Genomic DNA, 22,419 nt, shown 5'->3' on the forward strand with positions numbered 1-22,419 from the left:
TAAAAGAGGACAAACGATCTTTATCTTGACTCTAACGCTATATACCTGGGATGTAGGCTTGGTGTTCTAATTGTTTTGCCTGATGCCTAACGCCTATTGCGGTGGCCGGTAAAAACTTTACCAGTTTACCTCCTCCACTCACCAAGAATTAAGAACATGTGGGAAGGGAAACCATGGATGCAAAAAGTCCAACTTACATCCGACTATGATTTTACTCACTAAGAACTTACCAAGTCCGATCCACGTGATGTTTAATTCACCCCAAACAAACTATGCCTATACCAAGCCCAAATTTTTTGAAAGAGAGAGATACAGTGAAAGTTATGAGATTAAGAAAACTACTAAGGTAAAAAGCTGTCACAGTTCAGTATTTCATTACAGCATTATACATTTGTAAACCAAGCCAGAATAAAAACAAAACTATTCCCCAAACTCCATATTAGATCAGAGGATCCTTTCAAATACAAGATCAGAGGAACACAAAAATTAGAAGTTTGAAATCAGAAGTTGATCGCCCCATATTTTCACTCCCTAATAAGAGAAACTACTCACATGTAATGATTTCTCTTCATCTTCTCATAAATCAAAGCAAACGGAAGAGAAGAAGCGGGAAGCTTATGCGCTTTCCTCCCGCTATGTCTACAACATCATAAGTAATGACATATAGCACATATTCTTCTTCTAATCTCCTCATATAAGACCAATATGAAAGGCAAAAATCAATCAATTTACTCATTATAAACGTTCAAATCTTAAGACTCACACCCCCTTAAAACCATACAGTTTATGACGAGATTGTGCTCAAATTTCTGTGTTTGCTCAAGCGCCTAATTAAGTCCGTTCGAGCTAGGATGGTTCTCCATATACCAAGAATTTTTTGGTCAAAGGCATTATTTAACTAAAATCAAACATGTATCACTTGAACCAACCAATAGTTAGTCGTATAGCCAGGTTCAATAGAGTCAGAAACTTGTTTCCACTCATGAAGGGTGAAGAAACTAGACTTTTCAATTCAGTCTTCAAAGTCAACAACTATGAACAAAAGGATTATGCTACCATTGAGTCAGCTTCTGGAATACTTGTCCCCTACACCTACCCACCTGAATGATTTTGAAATCACCTTGATATCTGCCAATATCCATTTCTAATTTTTAAACATCTCAATAGTACCTCAACCCAACCCAGCCATCTTATTTTTTTTCTCCATAGCTTTCTTTCTATCATCACATTTTTAATTTATCTCTCTTCTCTTTGTATCCCATCGCATATATTGTTCTGGTTTATTCCTATACTGATAACATTTTATTAATTCCAAGCAGGTTTTCATTTGCATTTCAGAGCAAACAATACTGCAAGAATCTATACAGTAGATAATAACATAAAACATACCAGATAACTCTACTCTATTCCTTAAATTTGAGTGCATGTATGTACATCTCCAAAAACAGAAAGGGATATTGAAAGAAAAAAGGGTCATTTCCCAGGAAGCCAGAAGATTCAATATGATTAATAACAAAAAAAAAAATTGAGCTAACTGACTCTTATAGACTTAACACTTGGTGGATGTACCCGTATAACTATCTACATGGAGAAATTTATGAAATTGGTTAAAACAGAATTGTAAAATGATTTGATATAGTTCAACTTGGAAAGAGGACATCAGGGTTCCGAATGTGTACATTTTCAGCTGCCAACTCTTTACCATTAGTCCTCATGTTGTTATCAACATAAGAAATGCTCCAAAGTACATCCTGATTCAGCAGCTTCTTGGTAATCAATGGAGAAGATCTAACAATTGCCTTCAATTTTGAAGATGCATGTTTGACAGTACTCCCCACGCCACTCGCAAGCAACCAACGGTACCCAGATTGCTGCTGAGCCGCTGTACCCCAAAGGTGCGTCTTTCCAGCTTTGGTAATGATTCCTGCAAGATCAATCTCCTTGATTCTAAATCCGAACCGAGAGGTTTCGTCATCCTCCATTCCCTTTTCCTGTCTCGCAAGAAAGTTGCTGTGGTCTTGCTGCATAGCATGTGTGTCAGCTCTTTCCACATGAGTTAAAACCAGCATTGGAACGCCAACCGGTTCATAATTTCGCAGTGGATCTCTAAGCTGGATCATAAAAGCCACTGTTATGTGATTCCCCAGGAGTCCGTGCTTTTCGCCGCACGTTTTTACCTCGTCCACTGCATTTTTCAACCTGTCATCATCTATTTCTGGGATTTTACAATGGTGTGCTTTAAGGATCTTCAACATTTTCCCCAAATTCTGATCTGCATCGATAATGCCAGAATCTAACCTCAACCACTGGTCCAATGTTAGTGACAGACCCATCAATCCATCAACATCATTGTAAATTTCACCACTATCTTCTAACTGCAATTTAGTAACTTTTTCTAATGTGGGATACCTTCTCATGTTGGCTCTTATGTCTCCAAAGTCAGGCGTGTTTGTATGTTGCGAATGGATGTATGATGGTGCCTGCTCGTTCGACATGTCATACTGTGTTCTCAACCCTTCTATCAAAAGGGCTTCAATCTTATCAATAGTCATAGGAGCTATAGCTTCTAGAGGCACAAAATCCAAACCCATGCTTTCGTCTGTTAAATAACCTTGTGGACATTCTTCAAACAAATCTTCCCATGATCCCTGTCTGAAACAGAATTAAAAAAGCAAATCAGAAAAAGAAAAAACTCAAATACTTAAGTAAAAAAGGAAAAAAATGACATGAGAAAAATGGAAACACAATCATTCACAAGTAATGCCACACTAACCTCTGAAGAGCCCCCTTGGGGGTTCTATGATCCCGCAAAATATGCTTGATGGATTTTCCAGTGATATCTTTCAAAGGCATTAATTTATAGATATGATCACACAGATCTTCAACTCCAGAAGATGCCACATGCAGCAGTATCTCCAATATGTCGTTACCCATTTTCGCAGGTAGAACAACTGGATTAGAAGCCTGAATGATGAGGTTTCCGCAATTTTTAGCATTCACGAAGAGGGAAGGGCGCATGGACCTCAAAAATCCTCCACCCCTAGTTTGAACAAATGAACCAAGTCCTTGTCCAATTGAAGGCAGCATGGATGGTTCATTGTCACACAGTTCAATTGGGCTTCCAAACCCACCAGACCAAGTTCGCGGAGAATTTTCAAAGTCCCTCTCATTTAAACCCCATTGTTGCATCAATGAGTCAGTCTCCAAATCTTCAAGAAGTTTGGCCTTCCTTCTCTGCATTATTGACTGGTGCTCTGTTGCATACTCCTCTTCAGCAGCTTGAATAATTGAAGACAAATCAGAATCCTCGGCACTATACCCGAAGCCATCTTCAAGTGTATCTGTCCCCAATTCCTCCCCATTGGCATCAAAGTCAAAAGTAAAATCACCTGAAGCTAGTGCTTCTTGTTCAAACTGTCTCAAAAGCTGCTCTCTGGGAGACTGGGGATCACCACCACAACCTGAGCCGAATGAACCATTCTCCATGGCCAGCATGTTTAGGAAATCACCCGCAACGGATTCAATGATATCATCCAAGCTATGTGATTTTTTTGCCATTTTATGTGATTTATAATTTGATTTAATACTCAAGTAGTGTTCTTTGCCAAAAGAATCTGATGTCTCAGGAACTGTATCCACAATCTTCATGCATATATGTTTGCTGTCATCTGCTATGGCCCCATTCACATAACTACTGCATATGGCATCCATTGAATCAAAGCTTGTGTTATTCTCATCAAATATGTCATCATCCTTAAGAATCTCATCCACATCAATGATTTCGACTGTTGACATATCAAATGTTTGAACTCCTGTCTGATCAAGTTTCAAGGAATCCTCTTCTAGTGTTTCTATTCCTTGTTCAGTAATGGAAAATTCAGTATCATCAGAGTCGTCTAGATTTGATTCTCGAGGTGAGTCTGGTTTCAGAAGAATTTGGGATTTAAGTGGTTCCAAATGTTCTGAGTCTTCTGATTCTGAAGTATGGAAGTTCCCCTCATCAAGTTTTTGATATAGTATAGTCATTGATTTGGAAATACTAAAGCCAGATTTCAACAATGCTTCATGGGGTAACATATCACCATTGGAATGAGAAGGGAGGACCGATCCATTATATACATCATGTGGAAAACTCCCACCTTGCCAAAGCTTTACTTCCCTATTGCTAGGAGTACAACCCATAACATTTAAGTTACTAAGGTTATGATCATTCAGATTATTGCCACCAAGTCCGATCAACTCATCATTCATCACTTGATAACTGAAACTAACATTTAAGCTAGCTCCTAAAGCCTTTCCTGCCAACCTAAAATTAGTGCTCCATGCCCCTGATCTTTTATCACCCAATAACTCTTCTAAAGTCAGAGGTAAAATCCTTGTGACATCAACATGGTGGTCCCCGAGGTCATGTTCAGGTGCCCCAACAATGGAAGCATAAATCAAGAAACGCCGGGACTCGTACTTGAGAGCGTGACCAGACCCTGTGCGGCCACCATAAATAGAACATCTATGTGTCAAAGTTTCGTTGAACTCGACAGCTCCCTTGAGAACCCTTGCCGGGCGCGTCCGTAAAATGCTGCTCTTCCTTTTCCAGTTCACACTTAAGCTAATGCCATTGAAATTCAACGGCAACCCCTCAATTGAGTGGACATGAAGGTTAAAGCAACAATTAAACTTTTGATGACCAACATGGGCCAAAGCCTTCAAGGGCTTCTTCCAGATCCATGCTGAAGACAAAAACTTCTTGTCCCTGGGAAACAGATCTTCTCTTCGAAACCTCGTGGTAGAGTCAACTTGACGTTTCGACACACGAGTCTTTCCAGCAGACTTAGATCGATTATCGACCGAGGAGAATGAAGCCTTAAAAGGGGTATTGTGCAAGTAAAGAGCTTTGCTTATTTCTTCAATGTCATGCAGCAGCTGCTCACCATTATTCCCATTAGTGTCTCCACTACCATCATCAGCATCTTGGTTTCCAGACTCAAACATGGGTTTCATCATCTTGTTGACATTGAAAATCGAAACAATAAATTGGGGAAAACCTAACAAATTTGTTCAGCCCATCACACTACACCAGTACCATTGATTGATCAAGCAATTCAAGAAATCTGTCATGTTTAACAAACCAGGAAAATTAAAATCATGAACTCAGCAATCAAAAAAGTAGAAGGAAGCTTGAGAATTTAAAAGGGGATGGATAACTATTCATCATATAACAGATCAAAATAAAGCAAGCAAGAATCTTGAGAAAACCAAAGTGCTACTCCATAAAACAAGTTACAAAAAAATTTACATGATTGTTAACATAGAAGAGTGTAATGTGGTGAGAGTAACAACTACAAAGCAAAAAGTAGCAATTGGAAATGAAATTACTGACCAAATTGAGGAATTGCAAGAGGGTAGTAGGTAGAGCTTTGTGAATTGTGGTGGGTTCTGTGACTATTCTTCGAGGAAATTAAGGTGGAGACGTGGAGTGATTTGATTGACCTCTTGTTATGCTTTTGCTTCCTTCACCCGCCGCCGATGACGAACATGTTCATTTTATTCTATATAGTTTTCAGACAGTAATTAGCGATTCACTGTGTCATGTCTTTCCGTGTAAAAGTAATGATTTCATCATTACTACTATTTTTTACCCGCGCTTTCCACGGGGAATACATCTATTATATTTGATAGGTCAATTAATACCTTAATCATTAAAAATATAATAAACAACTGATGAAATAGAAGAGTATGAAATGATGAGCAAAGTGGACAAAAAGTCTTAAATTAAAACCTTGTTGCATAGATTGAACTTCGTACAATTGAATAACTAATAAAAAAATTGGTTAACCAAATCTCAAATTATGCAAAACATATTAGGAGATGTGGTTTAATGATGGCTAATAAACAATAGCTGATTTAATCTACAATGAAAAAAAGAGAAAAGATTATTTATGTACGTGATTATGCGAGTTCATTTTTTACACAATAAAATAAACTAAGTTTGACTCATATCAACATGAAGTCGTTTCACATTCTTCATTAGCCTAAAGACAATAACACAAATTATAGATATGAAGAATCACAAATAAAGCATTCAGAACACATTTTAATCTTAGAAAAAAAGAACGTACCGCGAAATTTGTTATTTTATTTGATACATTAATTAATACTTAATGAAGGTACTTTCTTGTTAAAATATATTTCTTCCCGTAGGAGAATTTAACTCCTATAATAATTTGTACAAAAAAATTAAAGTGGACTATATTATTATGTAGTAAAAAATTAACATCAAACTATATTATATTATGTTTTTCTTGTAACAAAAAAAAATTCCGATGAAATCTTATTAACATTTATTTTTATGTAGAAGTATTTTCATGTAAAATATTCTTCCTATATATAAAAGCTTTTAGGCTCTTTCTAATACATTTAGATTCAGCTTCTCCTTACTCTCAGGATGCCTGAAAGTCTTTTCTCAAGTCTATCTGGTGGGTAATATCGATGAAGATGATGACACCCACCATACCTTGCTTGCTTCAAGGTCGATCTCTTGTATCCTCCTCCTGCCGAAGACTTTAAGAGTAAATCTTGTCATTTCAACTTTCATCGATCGAGTTTCAGTTGCTTTTTCTGTTGATCCAGGTGAGAAAGCTTACTAAGGCAACCTCTGCTTTTGTCTATCTCCCAATATAAGAAGCATGTTGCTTTGCTCTTATAGTAGTACTAATGGGCGTACTTTAGAACAAATTTCTAGCGAAGGTCTTGACAGTTTGGAACTGAAAGGTTTGGTTCATTAATAATATCTAGTAGTTTCATCATACTATTCTGCTTTTGAGCTTGTTGTACTTACCGGAGCATTTCTGCGATAAAAAAAATATAATAGTAAAGCAGTCGTAGAATGCTCCCTTTACTTTCTCTAGTGCTCAAGTGATAGCTGAGTGCATACTGTTTGCATCTGAATTATATATAAAAGATTATTAAAAACAACTACTTAATTCTCCATTACAAAGAATATACATTACATCAGAACCTAATTATTATTTGTCAGTGACATAAGTGTCGAAAATAATAGTAATGAAAATTTCGAATGGTGTGGATAAGGGTTAAAAGTCCAATCTCATAAGAATGAAAAATCTCCATTTTCATCAAAATCTCTCTCAGATTTCTCTACCTCACTATCACCACCGTTTTTCTTATAAATTATCCACAAACACACTCACAAATTCCACACAGTACCTAACATCATATGCAAATTTTGTTTTCACTGCAATCAGAGTCTGTTCTCTGGCATAAAAAAGAACTTCATAAAGTAAGAATGTATCACATTTTGAATTTAAATCATTAAAATATTTATTTCTAATTAAAAAATCAAATGAAACTTGCTTCCAAATCAGCAGCAATCCTAGGTGCTATTCCTGATTGTTGTCCAACTTTAACATGAATTAATATGAACTCATGCTAATTCAAATGAAACTTGCTTCCAAATCAGCAGCTTCCAGCCGTATCTGCATTCTAAGTAACAGAAAATCAAGAACTCATGAAGTGAGATTGATAGACATGTTAGAGTAGGATAGACTAAAGACCACCAAACATAATAGCAATATGTGCAACATCAATCTAGCTATGATAGTGCAAAGATAGCAATCAAATTTGCAGACAGATATGAAAGCCAAAGAATGAATTGTAGCCACTTTTTGGCTATGGCCTTCTAGTGGTTTCCATAACCAATCAGATCTATTTGTAAGGGGAAACTAATCACATGCTACTAAAGAAGATGAATGGAAGAAAACCCCTCTAGAAATTTTAGACCCATTATATTTGTTGAACGGCTAAAACAACTATTTGCTTTATGTAGCACTGTTGTTGAAAGTACAATAACCAAATCAAAAACATATGCTGATACTAAATCGTAATGTGATAATTACACACTCATGCAAGCAAGACTTACAATCACACTAAAGTTTGATTAATTGAACCATAGTAGAACAATGATTAATTATAAAATATAATATTGCCTTTGATAAGTGACTTTTAATATATGTAATGATGATAGATAGATGTAGAATTGATGAACTAAGTCAGTAAAACTATATATGCATCACAGTAGTGCAACACCAAACACACATCTCTATCTCTTATCTGGTGAATATATACATATGCATCACAGTAGTGCAACATCAAACACACATCTCTATCTCTTATCTGGTGAATATATACATATAATGGATTGAGAAAAACCTCCATGAGTACTGGTCTCACATGTTTCGTGGCTTACTTGAAATGAGAGCAAGATAAGATCTTGAGTCATCAATCATGTTTCATCTTCAGCTAGCTGAGAATCAGAGAATGTAGTCAGAAAGAGGTATGCACCTCATTGTCGTTCTGTACCTACGGATAAATTCATGTCAAATGTTTCCAGGGAAGCTAAGGAAATCAATTTATTGTTAGAACATTGGTTTAGGCGTTTAGCATATTAGAAAGGATAGCACCAGTTTTAAAAGTCTAACCTCAATAGTATAGCTTGAGCGAACAAATATAAGCAGTAAAATCTCATCCATAATATGTAGTTCTGTAGTTGTAACACCAAGCACCAACAATAATAATTAATTTCCTCGGTGCAAGAAGCAGGCAAAAAGAAAAAATTACCAAATAAAAAAGTTGCAAGGAAAAAAATCTACAACTTCTCATTTCTCTCCCCTCAATTCTTTCACTCCCTCAATCCACTTCACTTACAATGATTAGGTTAATCAAAACATATACAGATCAATGTTTCACCTCCTATAACATAGGACACAAATTTTAGATGCAAATTAAGAAAAACGAATGAAATAGAATAACATACAAAGGAGAATCAGAAAACATAAAAACCAAATCAAAATATTGCAAAATTCCATATAGAATATAAAATGGACTCACCATCCATGGCTTCCAAAGAATCTCTTTTGGTGGAATATCTATAAAAAAAAACCTGAAGAAAAAAATTTAAAATTAACATGGTAAGTGATGAACGAAATTGACTTTGAAGTCAAACATGAGTGAATGAAAGTTAAAGGTAAAGTAAAATAAAATTGAAAAAAACCATAACATATTATTCAAGCAAAGGAAGAAAATAATTTGAAACCTCCATCTGCAACCTTCCCAATCAGTCCAAGGCAGCAAATCGGAGGGATGCGATTGCAAGTCGATGGCAAAGTGGTTCCGTTGAGAGATGAGACGATTTTGTGGGGGTGGTTCCGTTCAGTGGAGAGATGAGATGAAAATTGCATGGAGGAGATGAATTCCATGGAGGAGATAGTGGAGGTAGGCAGGGTTTTAAGAGGGTTTTTGCTGATGAGATGTATTATTGATTTAAATTACTTATCACAGATTTTATATTAAGATAAAATCATGAAATAAACAACATAAATCCTAATCAAATCTAAAATTAAAAAATGTACTAAATAAATATAGATAAAAACTATCAAAATCTAGCAAATCACAATAAAAACTCATAAAATCTGGAATTAATTAAAAATCCGAAAATTCAATAAAAATACCATAAAAAATAATTAATACTCTAAAAATAAATAATAATATAAATTAAGATAAAATACAGAAATAAACAACATAAATCCTAATCAAATCTAAAATTAAAAAATGTACTAAATAAAAATATATAAAAACTATCAAAATCTAGCAAATCACAATAAAAACTCATAAAATCCGGAATTAATTAAAAATCCGAAAATTCAATAAAAATACCATAAAAATAAATTAATACTCTAAAAATAAATCAAAAATAAATTAAGATAAAATCAAGAAATAAAAAACCTAAATCCTAATCAAATCTAAAATTTAAAAATGTATTTTTTTATTAAGGAGAAATAAGGTAAGGAAAAATCAGGGCACATGTGGCAAGTGGGGCCAAGGAGAAAGAGCTTACATGTAAAATATTAGGTGAGAATTAATCTTGGAGCGACACGTCACTAACTTGGCCTGTGAAAGCGACACGTCATGCTAGAAATTGTTCTTTTCTAATATATATAAAATTTAAAAATGTACTAAATAAAAATAGATAAAAACTATCGAAATATAGCAAATCACAATAAAAACTCATAAAATCCGGAATTAATTAAAAATCCGAAAATTCAATAAAAATACCATAAAAAATAATTAATACTCTAAAAATAAATAATAATATAAATTAAGATAAAATACAGAAATAAAAAACCTAAATCCTAATCAAATCTAAAATTTAAAAATGTACTAAATAAAAATAGATAAAAACTATCAAAATCTAGCAAATCACAATAAAAACTCATAAAATCCGGAAATAAATAAAAAAATCCGAAAATTCAATAAAAATACCATAATACTCTAAAAATAAATCAAAAATAAATTAAGATAAAATCAAGAAATAAAAAACCTAAATCCTAATCAAATATAAAATTTAAAAATGTATTTTTTTATTAAGGAGAAATAAGGTAAGGAAAAATTAGGGCACATGTGGCAAGTGGGGCCAAGGAGAAAGAGCTTACATGTAAAATATTAGGTGAGAATTATTCTGGGAGCGACACGTCACTAACTTGACCTGTGAGAGCGACACGTCATCCTAGAAGTTGTTCTTTTCTAATATATATTGATATTGATGATATTGATATTGATTACCCAAAAAAAATTACTATTCTTTCCGGATAAATGTACCACTAAATATTTAGTTGCCTCTCCATTCTAAAATGTTGGAATGTTGGTTATCTAAATGAGCTTTGAAAAAATTGGGATGAGTGAGGTTTTTGGTTATCAGTGAGGTTTGATGAGGTGTTTCAATAATATTGTAACATGTGTTTATATAAATTTGTTAATTATTGGATGAAAATTGACAGCAGGAGAAAAATGGCAAACTGTAGTATCAGTGGGGACAAAAATGAGGATTTTAAAGTTTGGGGACTTCATTTGCACAATCGTGTTATGTGTATGAGAAGAAAAAAAATGCAATTAAGCTAAGCCCTAAACAATTATAATCATTAAAAACTCTAACAAAGAGATTAACACTTTTTTTTAGAGCAAAAGGAAACATATATATATAAATAAGATCAAAATGAGGTCGGAGTTCAAAAGATACATAGGGGACGAGATGATTGGTGGAACTAAAAGCTAACCATCGTACGAAACCCCTAAAAAAAGCTCAAAAGACCCTGATCAGTAGCATAACAAAACAAAACACTAGAAAAACCCAGGAACGACCAGCACTAATTACAAATCAACCAATCACCTCTCCATAAACTCACGATCCCTAATAAAAGCAGCAAAGCCTTGAAGGGTCGCCTCGTTAGGACAATCAAAACTCAAACCAAGTTGTACCCCTAAAGCCAAGGTCGCTCTCGCTCGCGTCATAACACCCGGAGGTCCCTTTGAAACCTGAGGATCATAAGCCATCAACTGATTTTCCAAAGTGCCCAAAGTAACCGCCTCAGGATCATCAATCGGAGCTGCGTTCTTTCCTTTCCTGGGACAACCACGGGGACGAGAAGCCTTCAAGATAGAACAATGCCCTATAATTACCCCTTCCCCTGGATCAATGGCACCAGACCAGCCAAAAGCTCCACCGAGAGACTTTTTTGGTCGACCCCGACGCCTAGGAACCACACAGTCCCTTCGCTACTCGCACAAGGAGCCTGAACATTCTCCTCACAGAGTAAGGGGCCAGAACACCTATCAGCAACCACAGAAGAAGAAACACAAAAACCAGCAAGGGGAACCTCCAACTTCCAACACTTTTTTTAGAAAGCAAAAGGTGTATTAATCACAGATTTGAGAACAAAGCTAAAAAGGAGACAAAGAGGGCAATGGTAATTAGTAACATCAAAAGTTAATCACCCACAGAGAAAGACGATCCCCAATAAAAAATACACATAAAGGTATACAACGGACAAGAAACCCACAACCAACAAAAAATAAAGAGCCCCAACACAGTAAAAATCAACGTAAAAACTAAAAGTATTTTAATTACTATAAAAACCCCTCCCCTCTTCTACCATCGTCGCCGGTCTTTTTTTTTTTTGCTATGGCCTGAATCTCGAGCTCTCTCTTCTACCATCGTCGTCGATCTCTCTCCTCTGCTACGACTCGAATCTCGAGCTCTCTCTCTCTCTCTCTCTCTTCTACCACTGTCATCGATCTCTCTCTTCCACTATGGTCTGAATCTCGATCCCTCTTCATCATTGTGATTACTCATCTCTAATCTTTGTCCTCGATCTCTCTTTTTCACCTTCGTACACGTAAGGTTTTGTTTTCGTTATTTATTTTGATTCCAGCTTCATTTTGATCTGGTTCTCCAAAGAGATTTTGATTAAAATTTCCTTCTCATATCGCAGATCTGCAACTTCCAATTGCATTTTTTGGTATTCATTCTCTTGTTTCGCCTCTAACAGTCAATTTCCATTTCAAAGAGGTTTTGACTAGGCCCGTTGTTTTTGCAACAATCTCTCTATCCGGTTCAAGGTTTGCTCTCTTCAACATGTATCTTCCGTTATTGTTTGCTGCTATTGCTTTTTTTTTTCTTTGGATTTTAGTTCCTTGAAATCGAAAATTGATAAAAGGGTCACTGCACTCTTGATTGTTTCCTTGGATATCACCATAGAATTTAAAATTGGAATAGTCAAATCCTCTCAACCACCGTTTCTTTCTCAAATTCCTGATTGAAAATAGAATGGGATATTAGATTGGGAAATTATATTATATGTTTGTTGAATTCACTTTAATCAATATCTAAAACTAAAGGATTGAATTATATATGTTGTTAAGTTCTTTAGGCTCAGATAGACTCTCTCATGTCATCCACATTTGAAAAAAAATCAAATTCAAGTATTATATAAAAATCTAAGCTTCCTAGTGTGATTATAGCAGAATGTACATAAACGTATTTATAGAAGTCTGATAATTTAAGCCAAATTTGATGAATTCTGTTTTTGAAACGCTTGTCCTAACTAAGGTCTAGGAGAAAAGTATAAACATGTTTTGGTTTCATTTTCTCGTATGTTGAACTTTTGTTTAGATAACCTTCTTATGATTTTTTAGTTTTTTTATGTTTACCAAGAGAAAAATATTAAGATACAGCTTAATAACCTAGTGAGAAAGAGAGAAATATAAAACCTAGTTTTTATGTATCCACAAGTAGTCAAAATACCATACTTTATAGCATCCCATGTATTCTGCGTCAATAGCTAATGAGGTCGTAATCACTAGTCAACTATCAGCATTTGTCTTCTATGCATATTGGCTACTCTTTTTCTTGTTAAGATTGCACTTTCTAGAATATTTACCTCTTGAGATTACTAAAATAAGTTCTCAAATGTTGCCTTACCTAGCAGCCAATTGTACCTTCTAAACAATGTTATATAGGATCATCAAATGTGAGTTATAATTAATAGTACAAGCACGGACTGACCACAATAAAACCATTGAATCGTTAACATATGACTTTACTAGTTACCCAGTCTATTTATAAAACATTGGTTTCACGACAATTCCAAATGCGATCAACTTTTAAAATTTCAAAATTATCAATAGTTGAACATAAGGTGACCAACGGTGAATCAGCTTTGACGTTCTTTCTTTTTATGTTATGAGATTTACAAATATGTCCTTTTTATTATAAAGGGGTTATAAATTCATCAATAGACTCACAAGAAGGTTCGAGACTATGCGAATGAAAAACAAACTAGGGATGCGACAAAGGAACGGGCAAGAAGCCGGCGAGCGATATGATAGTTCAGAGGGGCTTGCGCTATCATCATCTTCATCAGGTATGCTTTTTTATATGCTATCTACCTCAATCTTTTAATTTGAATTATTTTGATGTTATGCGTGCTTTGTTTGTCATATAAATTTCAGAATCTATGTTATAATTGAAGCATTTGAAGTTCTAACATCTTGTTTTGCCGACCTTCGTAGTTTTTGTGCGAGTGCTTTTCACAATTTGATCATAAAATAGTGTCTCTCGGTGCTTGAGATCTCGATCACTAGGGTTTTGTTCCGTACTAGGGAGATCTGACGTCGGAAACTGACAGAAAGTAAACCCTAGCAGAGTACTAAAAATATCACAAAAGGAATATTCTCATTAAATGTTCGAAAGGTGCTTTTTACAAGGGGTTGACCTCTCCTTTTATAGAGGGAATGGTCATAACGTGAACTTTCTCTGTACTTGGGCCTGACAATCGGGGCCCAAGCCTCTATACATATAAGACAAAACTAAAGGAATTCTTCCAGCTGGCGCGTGGACCCATCCAAAAGAAGGGCGGGCTTCGACGTTGTTCCTCAAACCCCGCCATGGCTGCTTTCGTTCATCTAAATGCTCGATTTGGGCGGGAATAAGGGATACTTATGTCCCGCCCCGTCCACATGCCCCCAAGACATGAGGCTTAAGTAAGTTGAGTCGAAATGTCTTTATACGTTGCTTCGTCGCCTGCCTTTGTCATTTACCTCGTTCTTCTGATAATTGTGTCGTCGTTCTTTCATTTGTGTAGGTGGCATGAGACTTAGGTTCCTTGAGCCGAGACGTCTGTACAGTATATCGCCATCCTTTGTAGTCATGGGCCTGTCGTCGCTTTCTCGCCTTTTCATGTTCCTTTATATGTCGCCATTTTTATCTTTGTCGATACATTGCCGTTATCACACCTGTCAATCACGTCTTTTCAACTGACGCACGTATCCTTCTTTTCCGGGATTTTGTTATCATTTGCCATAAATGCAGTTGTGCGTCTCGAGGAGTTATGTCTTTTCGTTTCATACCTTTTCAAATTTCAAATCCCACGATCCCACGACCCTTCGCAGTCTTTCCCACTCATTCTCTCTCTTCCTTTTTCTTCTATAAATACCCGTTTCACCTTTCACTTTTCACTTTTCTGAAAACCTTTACTCTGAAAAAAAAAAAAACTTTTCATCGTAGCTTTCACTCTCTTCTTTGTTCTCCGGTGAACCTTGCTCACTCCGGCCGTCGTCATTGCGCGGTGCTCCCCCATCGCCGACGTTATCTTTACTCAATCCTCCGCTTCTTCCTCCGGTGAGTCCTTCCCCTTTCTCTTTTCTTGACACTGTGTCTTCTTCTTTCTTTGTGTTTGGACCTGTTCATCTTCTTTTTTATTTTTATGAAATTACCCAGCATGTCGACACAAAATTTTAGCATTTCCTCCTTAGAGCTCACTTCCCCTTCTACGGAGGGGGAAGTTTCTGCCCCCACCGTTATCGAAATACAATCCTCGCCCTCCACTCACGAGGATTCCGGTCCCGCCGGCTCCGTTGATTCTATTCTCTCCTCTAATGGAGATTTGTCTTCACCCGAATGGCGTTCTAACGTGCATTTGGTTGAAGATAAGTGTCTTTGGCGCTCCATCTGGGGTAGCCTTGGAAGCATCAGTTCGCTTCGAATATCTTCTCAAGGGTTTACAAAGATAAATCCCGCCACCTCTAATAACGAAGATCACCTGTTAAATGTTCTTCCCTGTGGCGAGGATGATTGCGTTCTTTTACGCAAGGAACCTACTGATGAATCGCCCGATTTCTTTTTTGTTTATGGTTATTTTTTCTTGGATTTGAATATCAAACTCCCTTTCTCGCCCTTTATATGTCACGTTCTTACCTTTTTGAACGTGGCGCCTTGTCAACTTCAACCCAACGCCTGGGGCTTTATACGCTGTTTTGAAATTCTCTGTGAACATTTGAGTTGCACTCCCACCTATCCCTTGTTTTTCATTTTCTATAAGACAGTCACCACAAAACCTACATCTATCAAGTGGGTTCCTCTTTTGGCTCGCAAGAACATGAGCCGATTCACCGCCCTTAAAACTCATTACAAAGTGTGGCAGAAAAAATATTTCAAAGTCATGGAGTCGCCTGAAATGAATAACTTGTTTCGAGATTCCAATAACAACCCTCTCTTCCCCTTTTACTGGACAAAAAACCCTCGCCGAAAAATATCCGTTTCATACGACGCCTTGGATGAATCCGAGCAGGCCATCGCCGATTACCTCCGCACATTACCAGTAATCTCTGGTCATGACTTGATTGAAGCGTCAAAATCCGGCACTTTAAATCAATTTTTTAGTAAGTTTATAATTTTTGCACAACTTGTTTTTCTTTTTGTTCATGTACCTCGCCTAATTGATGTTTTCCATGCAGCCACGATGGGAAAAAGCAAGGTTGATGCCAACCCCATCAAGATGAAGGAATACCTCGCCCAGTCTGATGCGGCGGCGAAGAAAAGGGCCGCCGAGACTGAGCAAAAGAAAAAGAATGAAGGTACTTCGGGCTCTGATAACGTCAAGGACCCAAAGCGCCAAAAAACTTCGAGCGCTGCTGGTGGTAAACCTCTTCACCAATCAACTCTTGATCCAAAAGGTCGTCCGACTGAGAAAAAGAAGGGGCATGACAATGTCCCGCCACCTCAACCGGATTCAGGCGCACTGATCAACCGCCCATCAACTCCATTCATCCAAGCTGGCCCTAGCTCAGCTATTGGTGGCGAGGCTCTTCCCCCTTTGCTGAACCTATCTGATCCTCGCTTCAACGGATTGGATTTTATGAATCATACCTTTGACAACCGGATTCACAAGGATGTTTCTGGTCAAGGCCCCCCCAACATTGCTTCTGTGGCGATCCATCATGCGCTCTCTGCCGCCAGTACTGTGGCGGGAATGGCTCAGTGCGTGAAGGAGTTGATAGCAACCAAGAACCGTTATGAAAAGAAGGCGGCTGATTATAAGACTGCCTATGAGCGAGCAAAAGCCGATGCTGAGACCGCCAACAAAAACCTGAAGGCTGCTGAGGAGAGGTGTGCTAAGTTAACTGATGACTTGGCGGCTTCTGACTTGCTTCTTCAAAAGACCAAATCTCTGAAAGAAACTATCAACGACAAACACACTGTTGTTCAGGCCAAGTGCCAAAAACTGGAAAAGAAGTACGAACGCCTAAATGCTTCCATCTTGGGGCGTGCTTCTCTCCAGTTTGCTCAAGGCTTTCTGGCGGCCAAAGAGCAGATTAGTGTGGTTGAGCCGGGCTTTGATCTTTCCCGTATTGGGTGGCTGAAGGAGATCAAGGATGGTCAAGTAGTTGGTGATGATGACATTAGCCTCGACCTCCTTCCCCATTTCGATGATGAAAGTGAGCCTGAAGAAGATGGCGAGGATGAGAATGAGCAGCACAAGAATGAGGATCACGAGAAGGAAGACCCTCAAGCTGGGACAAGCCAGGGCAACAACGCCAACAATGAGAACCTGGCTTGAATTTCTTCTTTTATTTCATGAAGTTAAAATTTTGCTTTGGGCATTTCCCTGTCTTTTATCATCATTCCAAATCATGTATGGGCGTCGCCCCCTTTGCCTTACTTTTAATGGATATCATTTTAAGTTCATTCGTTGTTACCTTGAGTTGTTACCAACTTTTGTTGTTACTTTGGTTTGCATACCTTAGCCGATTTTTCGACGAGGCTTGGTTTCTAGTGGCCACTAGAATTGCCAAGGCTTTTAACATTTGATGGCGACACTTTCTTATTCCGAAAGGTTTACTCGCAGTATTGCATACTTTGATACGATTTGCATTGCATGAACTCGTAATATAAATTATATTGAATTAAAAAATACAGGCGATTCTGTTGAAATAACCTTTTCATTAATTTTCTTTCACATGAGAACAATTGTCCCATTCTTTTTACATGCCGCCTCATTAAAAACCTCTCCAAAGAAAGGAAAAAAGAGTGCGGCTTCATTCACCTTTGGTTGTTTCTATTAACTAAAATACTGCTTTAGATGAGAGGCGTTCCATGTTCGTGGAACCTTTTGACCATTTAGTTGTTCCAACTTATAAGCTCCTCCTCCAACATCGCCTATAATCCTGTAAGGCCCGCCCCAGTTGGGTGAAAGTTTGTTGTGTTTATCGGGTATTGTATTTTTTCGAAGCACTAAGTCTCCTACCCTCATTTTTCTAGGCACTACTTTCGTTGAGAATTTTCTTGCAACCTTCACTTTTCCCGCCTCATTCCTTATGTGAGCCTCACGTTGTTCCTCGGGCAGCATGATTAGATTTGCTATTAAATTTTCCCCGTTGTCATTCTCATTAAACCGAACCACTCGCCAATTTTGGTTTTCAATTTCAACTGGGAGCATGGCGTCAGTCCCATAAGTTAAACGATACGGGGTTTCCTTTGTGTTTGACTGTTCAGTGGTGTTGTATGCCCAAAGAGCGCCTGGTAGTTCCTCCGCCCAAAGCCCTTTTGCTTCATCCAGTTTCTTCTTTAAACCTTTCAGGATAACCTTGTTAGCCGATTCAGCCTGCCCATTGGTTTGTGGATGTTCTATAGAGGCAAATCGCATCTCGATTCCCATTTCTGTACAAAATTCCCGGGTAACATTACTTGTGAATTGTGTTCCATTATCCATTACTAACGCCTTGGGGACCCCAAATCTACAAACAATCCTTCGCCACAAGAAACTCCTGACCTTGGCGGCCGTGATAGTTGCCACCGCCTCGGCTTCTATCCATTTAGTGAAGTAATCAACCGCCACGATGATATACTTCATTTGTGCCTTCGCTACTGGGAATGGTCCCAAAATGTCAACCTCCCACATAGCAAATGGCCAAGGCGCCATCATGGTTGTTAACTCTTCTGGCGGAGCCTTGTGCAAGTCAGAGAAGACTTGGCATTTTTCACATTTCTTAACATACTCAAGACAGTCCTTCTTCATTGTCGGCCAATAAAATCCAGCTCTCACAATTTTCACCGCCAAGGATTTCCCGCCTATATGGCTTGAACAAACACCTTCATGGACTTCCGCCATTATTCCATGGGCGTTCTTGGTGTCAACGCATTTGAGCATAGGGGACATAATTCCCCGCCGATACAACTCACCATCCACCACTGTGTAAAAACTGGCTTCCCTTCGTTTCGCTCTTGTGTTCACATTGTCATCCTTTGGAGGGTTTTCTAGGAAGATCTTGATTGACTCCATCCAAGAAGGCTCGCCTTCAATTACTGACTTGACTGCTTTCAACTTTATTTCTACCAAATCAATGCTCGGGCGAGGCAGGGTTTCCTGAATGACTGTTTGGTAATTGCCCAATCTCCCTGTGCTCGCCAATTTTGCTAACACATCTGCCCTCTCATTTTGGCCCCTCGGGACATGTTCTATCTTAATTTCTTTGACCTCCATCATCAATCTGTGTACCACTTCCAAGTATTTGGAAAGTTGCGGATCCTTTACTTGATACTCGCCTTTCACCTGTTTAACCACTAACTGCGAATCTCCCTTGAGAAATAACTTTTGGACCCCCAGCTCAATGGCTAGCCTTAAGCCGGCGATCAAAGCCTCATACTCAGATTGATTGTTGCTCGCCTTGAACTCGAACTTTAGAGACTGTTCAATGATCATTTTGTCTGGACTTTCAATTGTTATCCCAGCCCCACTTCCAGTCTTATTAGAGGATCCATCCACAGATAGGACCCATTCTCCTCGAGTCTTCTCGCCTTCCGTGGGTGTTAATTCCGCCACGAAGTCGATCAAACTTTGAACTGTGACTTGGCCCCTTGGCTCATATTGTATATCATATTCTGACAATTCCACTGACCAGCTAACCAATCGCCCCGATAAATCAGGCTTCTGAAGTACTTGTCTTAAGGGGACATCAGTTTTAACTTTGACTTGGAAACTTTGAAAATAAGGCCTAAGGCGCCTCGCACTTTTCATAATCGCCAATGCATCCTTTTCAATTTTTTGGTACCGCAACTCTGCCCCCTGTAAAGTATGGCTCACGAAATATATAACTTTCTGCTTTTTTCCCTCTTCCTGGAGCAACACTGTACTCACCGCCTTGTCAGTAACTGCTAGATAGAGCACTAATGGAAAGCCTGGTGTTGGCTTGGAAAGTACTGGCAATGTGGCCAATGATTCCTTTAATTTGGTAAAAGCTTGTTCGCATTCCTCTGTCCACTGAAACTTTGAATTCTTTTTTAAGCATGTGAAGAATGGGGCCGCTTTGTCACCCGCCATTGGCAAGAAACGTGACATGGCGGCCATTCGTCCTGTCAAACGCTGAACTTCTTTGACACTTGTTGGGCTTTTCATCTCGAAGATCGCCCTTCCCTTATCAGGATTCACTTCTATTCCTCTCGATGTCAACATGAATCCCAAGAACTTTCCTCCCTGGATCCCAAAAGAACACTTCTCAGGATTCAACTTCATTTGATATGTTCTTAATTGAGTAAACGCTTCCTTAAGATCGCCGCCATGATCACTAGCCCTGGCGGACTTTACGATCATGTCGTCCACATACACCTCCATATTCCTGCCCACTTGTTTTGAAAAGATTTTATCCATGAGCCGTTGGTACGTAGCTCCTGCATTCTTCAATCCAAAAGGCATTGTCTTGTAACAATAATTCGCCTGATTGGTCATAAATGCTGTACTTTCTTCATCCGATGGATGCATCATGATTTGATTGTAGCCCGAGTAAGCATCCATGAGACTTAAAAGTTCATTCCCCGACGCTCCATCCACAAGCTTATCAACATTGGGAAGTGGATATGAATCTTTAGGACACACTTTGTTCAAGTTTGTGTAGTCCGTGCACATTCGCCACTTCCCATTGGATTTTTTGACCATCACAACATTAGCGAGCCATGTCGGGTACTGTACCTCACGGATGAAGCGGGTCTTGATTAGTTTCTCAGTCTCTAATTGTACTGCCTTATTCTTTTCATCACTCATTCTCCGCCTTGGCTGGATGACTGGGGTCGCCCCTGGTCGAATAGCCAATTTGTGAGTGATCACATTGGGGTCAATCCCTGGTACATCATTGATGGTCCATGCAAAGAGATCCAAATTATCACCCAGCAGCGTGATCAACCTTTCCTCTTGTTCCTTTGTCAAACTGCTGCCAATCTTTAAAATTTTATCCTTAATTTGCACTTGCTTGGTTTCTTCCAGAGGTTGTGGGCGGAAATCATCAGCATCGTCTCTTGGATCCAAACTGAATCCCTCTTGCGGAAAGATTTCTGTGATTCTGTGACTTTCTTTGGCGGCCTTACGCCCATAAAGCGCCACACTTCTTAGATAACATTCTCTTGCTGCATTTTGGTCCACATGTAATACCCCAACCTTTCCATTGCAGGCTGAATATTTAACAGTCAAATGAGCTGTTGAAACGACCGCACATAGCTTGTTGAGGGTGTCTCGTCCCAAGAGTACATTGTAGTTGGCTCTGCACGCCAGGATTAAGTACTTCACTTGAAATTTCTTTACAAACTCTCCTTCGCCAAAAGCAGTTGGTATTTCCACATATCCTCGAACAGTGACACGGTCCCCTGTAAACCCTACCAAGGTTCCTTTATACGGCCTCAAGTCTGACTCTTTTAGCCCCAGGCGATCAAAGGCATCTCCATAAATGATATCCGCCGAAGACCCCTGGTCTAAAAATACTTTCTTCGTGACATAATTGTTAACCCTGATTGTTACCACAATTGGATCGTTGTCATGGGGAATCACGTGCGCAAAATCCTGAGGAGTAAATATGATAGGGGAGTGATTCACCCAACACTCGCTTTCGCTTGCCTCATGTACTGAGTGTACTGCCGCCACATAGCGTTTTCTAGCCTTACTTGAAATTGCACCCCCGCCAAATCCTCCTGCAATAGATGAACATTCCCCAACAGGATCGCCCAACTCTTCCACTATCTCCTTGCCTTTGCCTTTGTCTCCTTGGGTGATCCTAGCGACTTATGGCGTTGTTGTGTCTTTAACGAAGTTTGCCAGATGACCAGCCTTAATCAAACGATCAATTTCCCGCCTCAAATTCCAACAATTATCTGTCGTATGCCCCAACGCTTTGTGGTACTCGCACCACCTATTGGTATCTACATTAGCTGGCGGTCGCCGCGGTGGTGGCGGGTACTGCACAACATTTGTTTGCCCAACGGCCCTTAAAATGGTGCTTAAGGGCGCATTTAACTTTGTAAGTGGAACTGGAGCTGGCGTAGTACCATGCTGACCAGTTGTGGCTGCAGCGGGACCTTGAGAATTGCGGTGCCATGTATTTTGAAATCCTGGTTTGGAGTTTTGATATGGTCCCGGTCTTGGTACACGGGGGGTTTGTGCTACCCTGGTTTCCTTCCCCGCCTTAGGTTTATCCTACGAAACCCCGCCGGAATGGGCTTGCTTGCGTCCTTCCTCTCTTTCTTGTTTTTTCTGATCATCCTGCTCAATTAATATGAATTCCTGAACACGAGCACGAAGGTCCATCATGTCTTTTGCTGGTCGCCTCATCAAGTCCCGATTCAAATCACCCGCCCGAAGACCATTTTTGAAAGACGCAAGGCAAACATCCGGATTGCCCTCCTCCAGTTGAACCGCCATTTTACTAAATCGCGCCATGTAGTTCTTGAGCTTCTCCCCTGGCTGTTGATGTATG

The 22,419-nt window shown here is 38.7% G+C and overlaps 1 protein-coding gene across 2 annotated transcripts; it reads right to left on the minus strand.

Annotated features, from left to right (window-relative positions):
* Positions 1 to 1,386: 1,386 nt before the first annotated feature.
* Positions 1,387 to 5,535, minus strand: LOC130717627 (protein PLASTID MOVEMENT IMPAIRED 1-RELATED 1-like). 2 transcript variants are annotated; one of them, XM_057567938.1, is made up of 3 exons: positions 5,378 to 5,535; positions 2,774 to 5,108; positions 1,387 to 2,652 (listed from the first exon to the last, which is right to left on the minus strand). In XM_057567938.1, the coding sequence occupies exons 2-3, from the start codon at positions 4,999 to 5,001 to the stop codon at positions 1,641 to 1,643; spliced, it is 3,240 nt and encodes a 1,079-aa protein (XP_057423921.1). In that variant the 5' UTR covers positions 5,002 to 5,108; positions 5,378 to 5,535; the 3' UTR covers positions 1,387 to 1,640. The 2 variants fall into 2 exon arrangements, with proteins under 2 accessions (XP_057423921.1, XP_057423922.1); XM_057567939.1 differs by lacking the exon at positions 5,378 to 5,535 and adding an exon at positions 5,294 to 5,352.
* Positions 5,536 to 22,419: the final 16,884 nt, after the last annotated feature.

The sequence above is a fragment of the Lotus japonicus genome, chromosome 5 (assembly GCF_012489685.1).
Source record: "Lotus japonicus ecotype B-129 chromosome 5, LjGifu_v1.2".
In the NCBI taxonomy this organism is placed as follows: Eukaryota; Viridiplantae; Streptophyta; class Magnoliopsida; order Fabales; family Fabaceae; genus Lotus; species Lotus japonicus.

What these genes read in the sequence shown, in the direction of transcription:
- LOC130717627 (XM_057567938.1), bottom strand. Translation starts at nt 5,001, where the DNA reads ATGATGAAACCCATGTTTGAGTCTGGAAACCAAGATGCTGATGATGGT. An exon ending in CCCAAGGGGGCTCTTCAGAG is followed by an intron (nt 2,653 to 2,773) that starts GTTAGTGTGGCA and finishes ATTCTGTTTCAG; the next exon opens with ACAGGGATCATGGGAAGATT.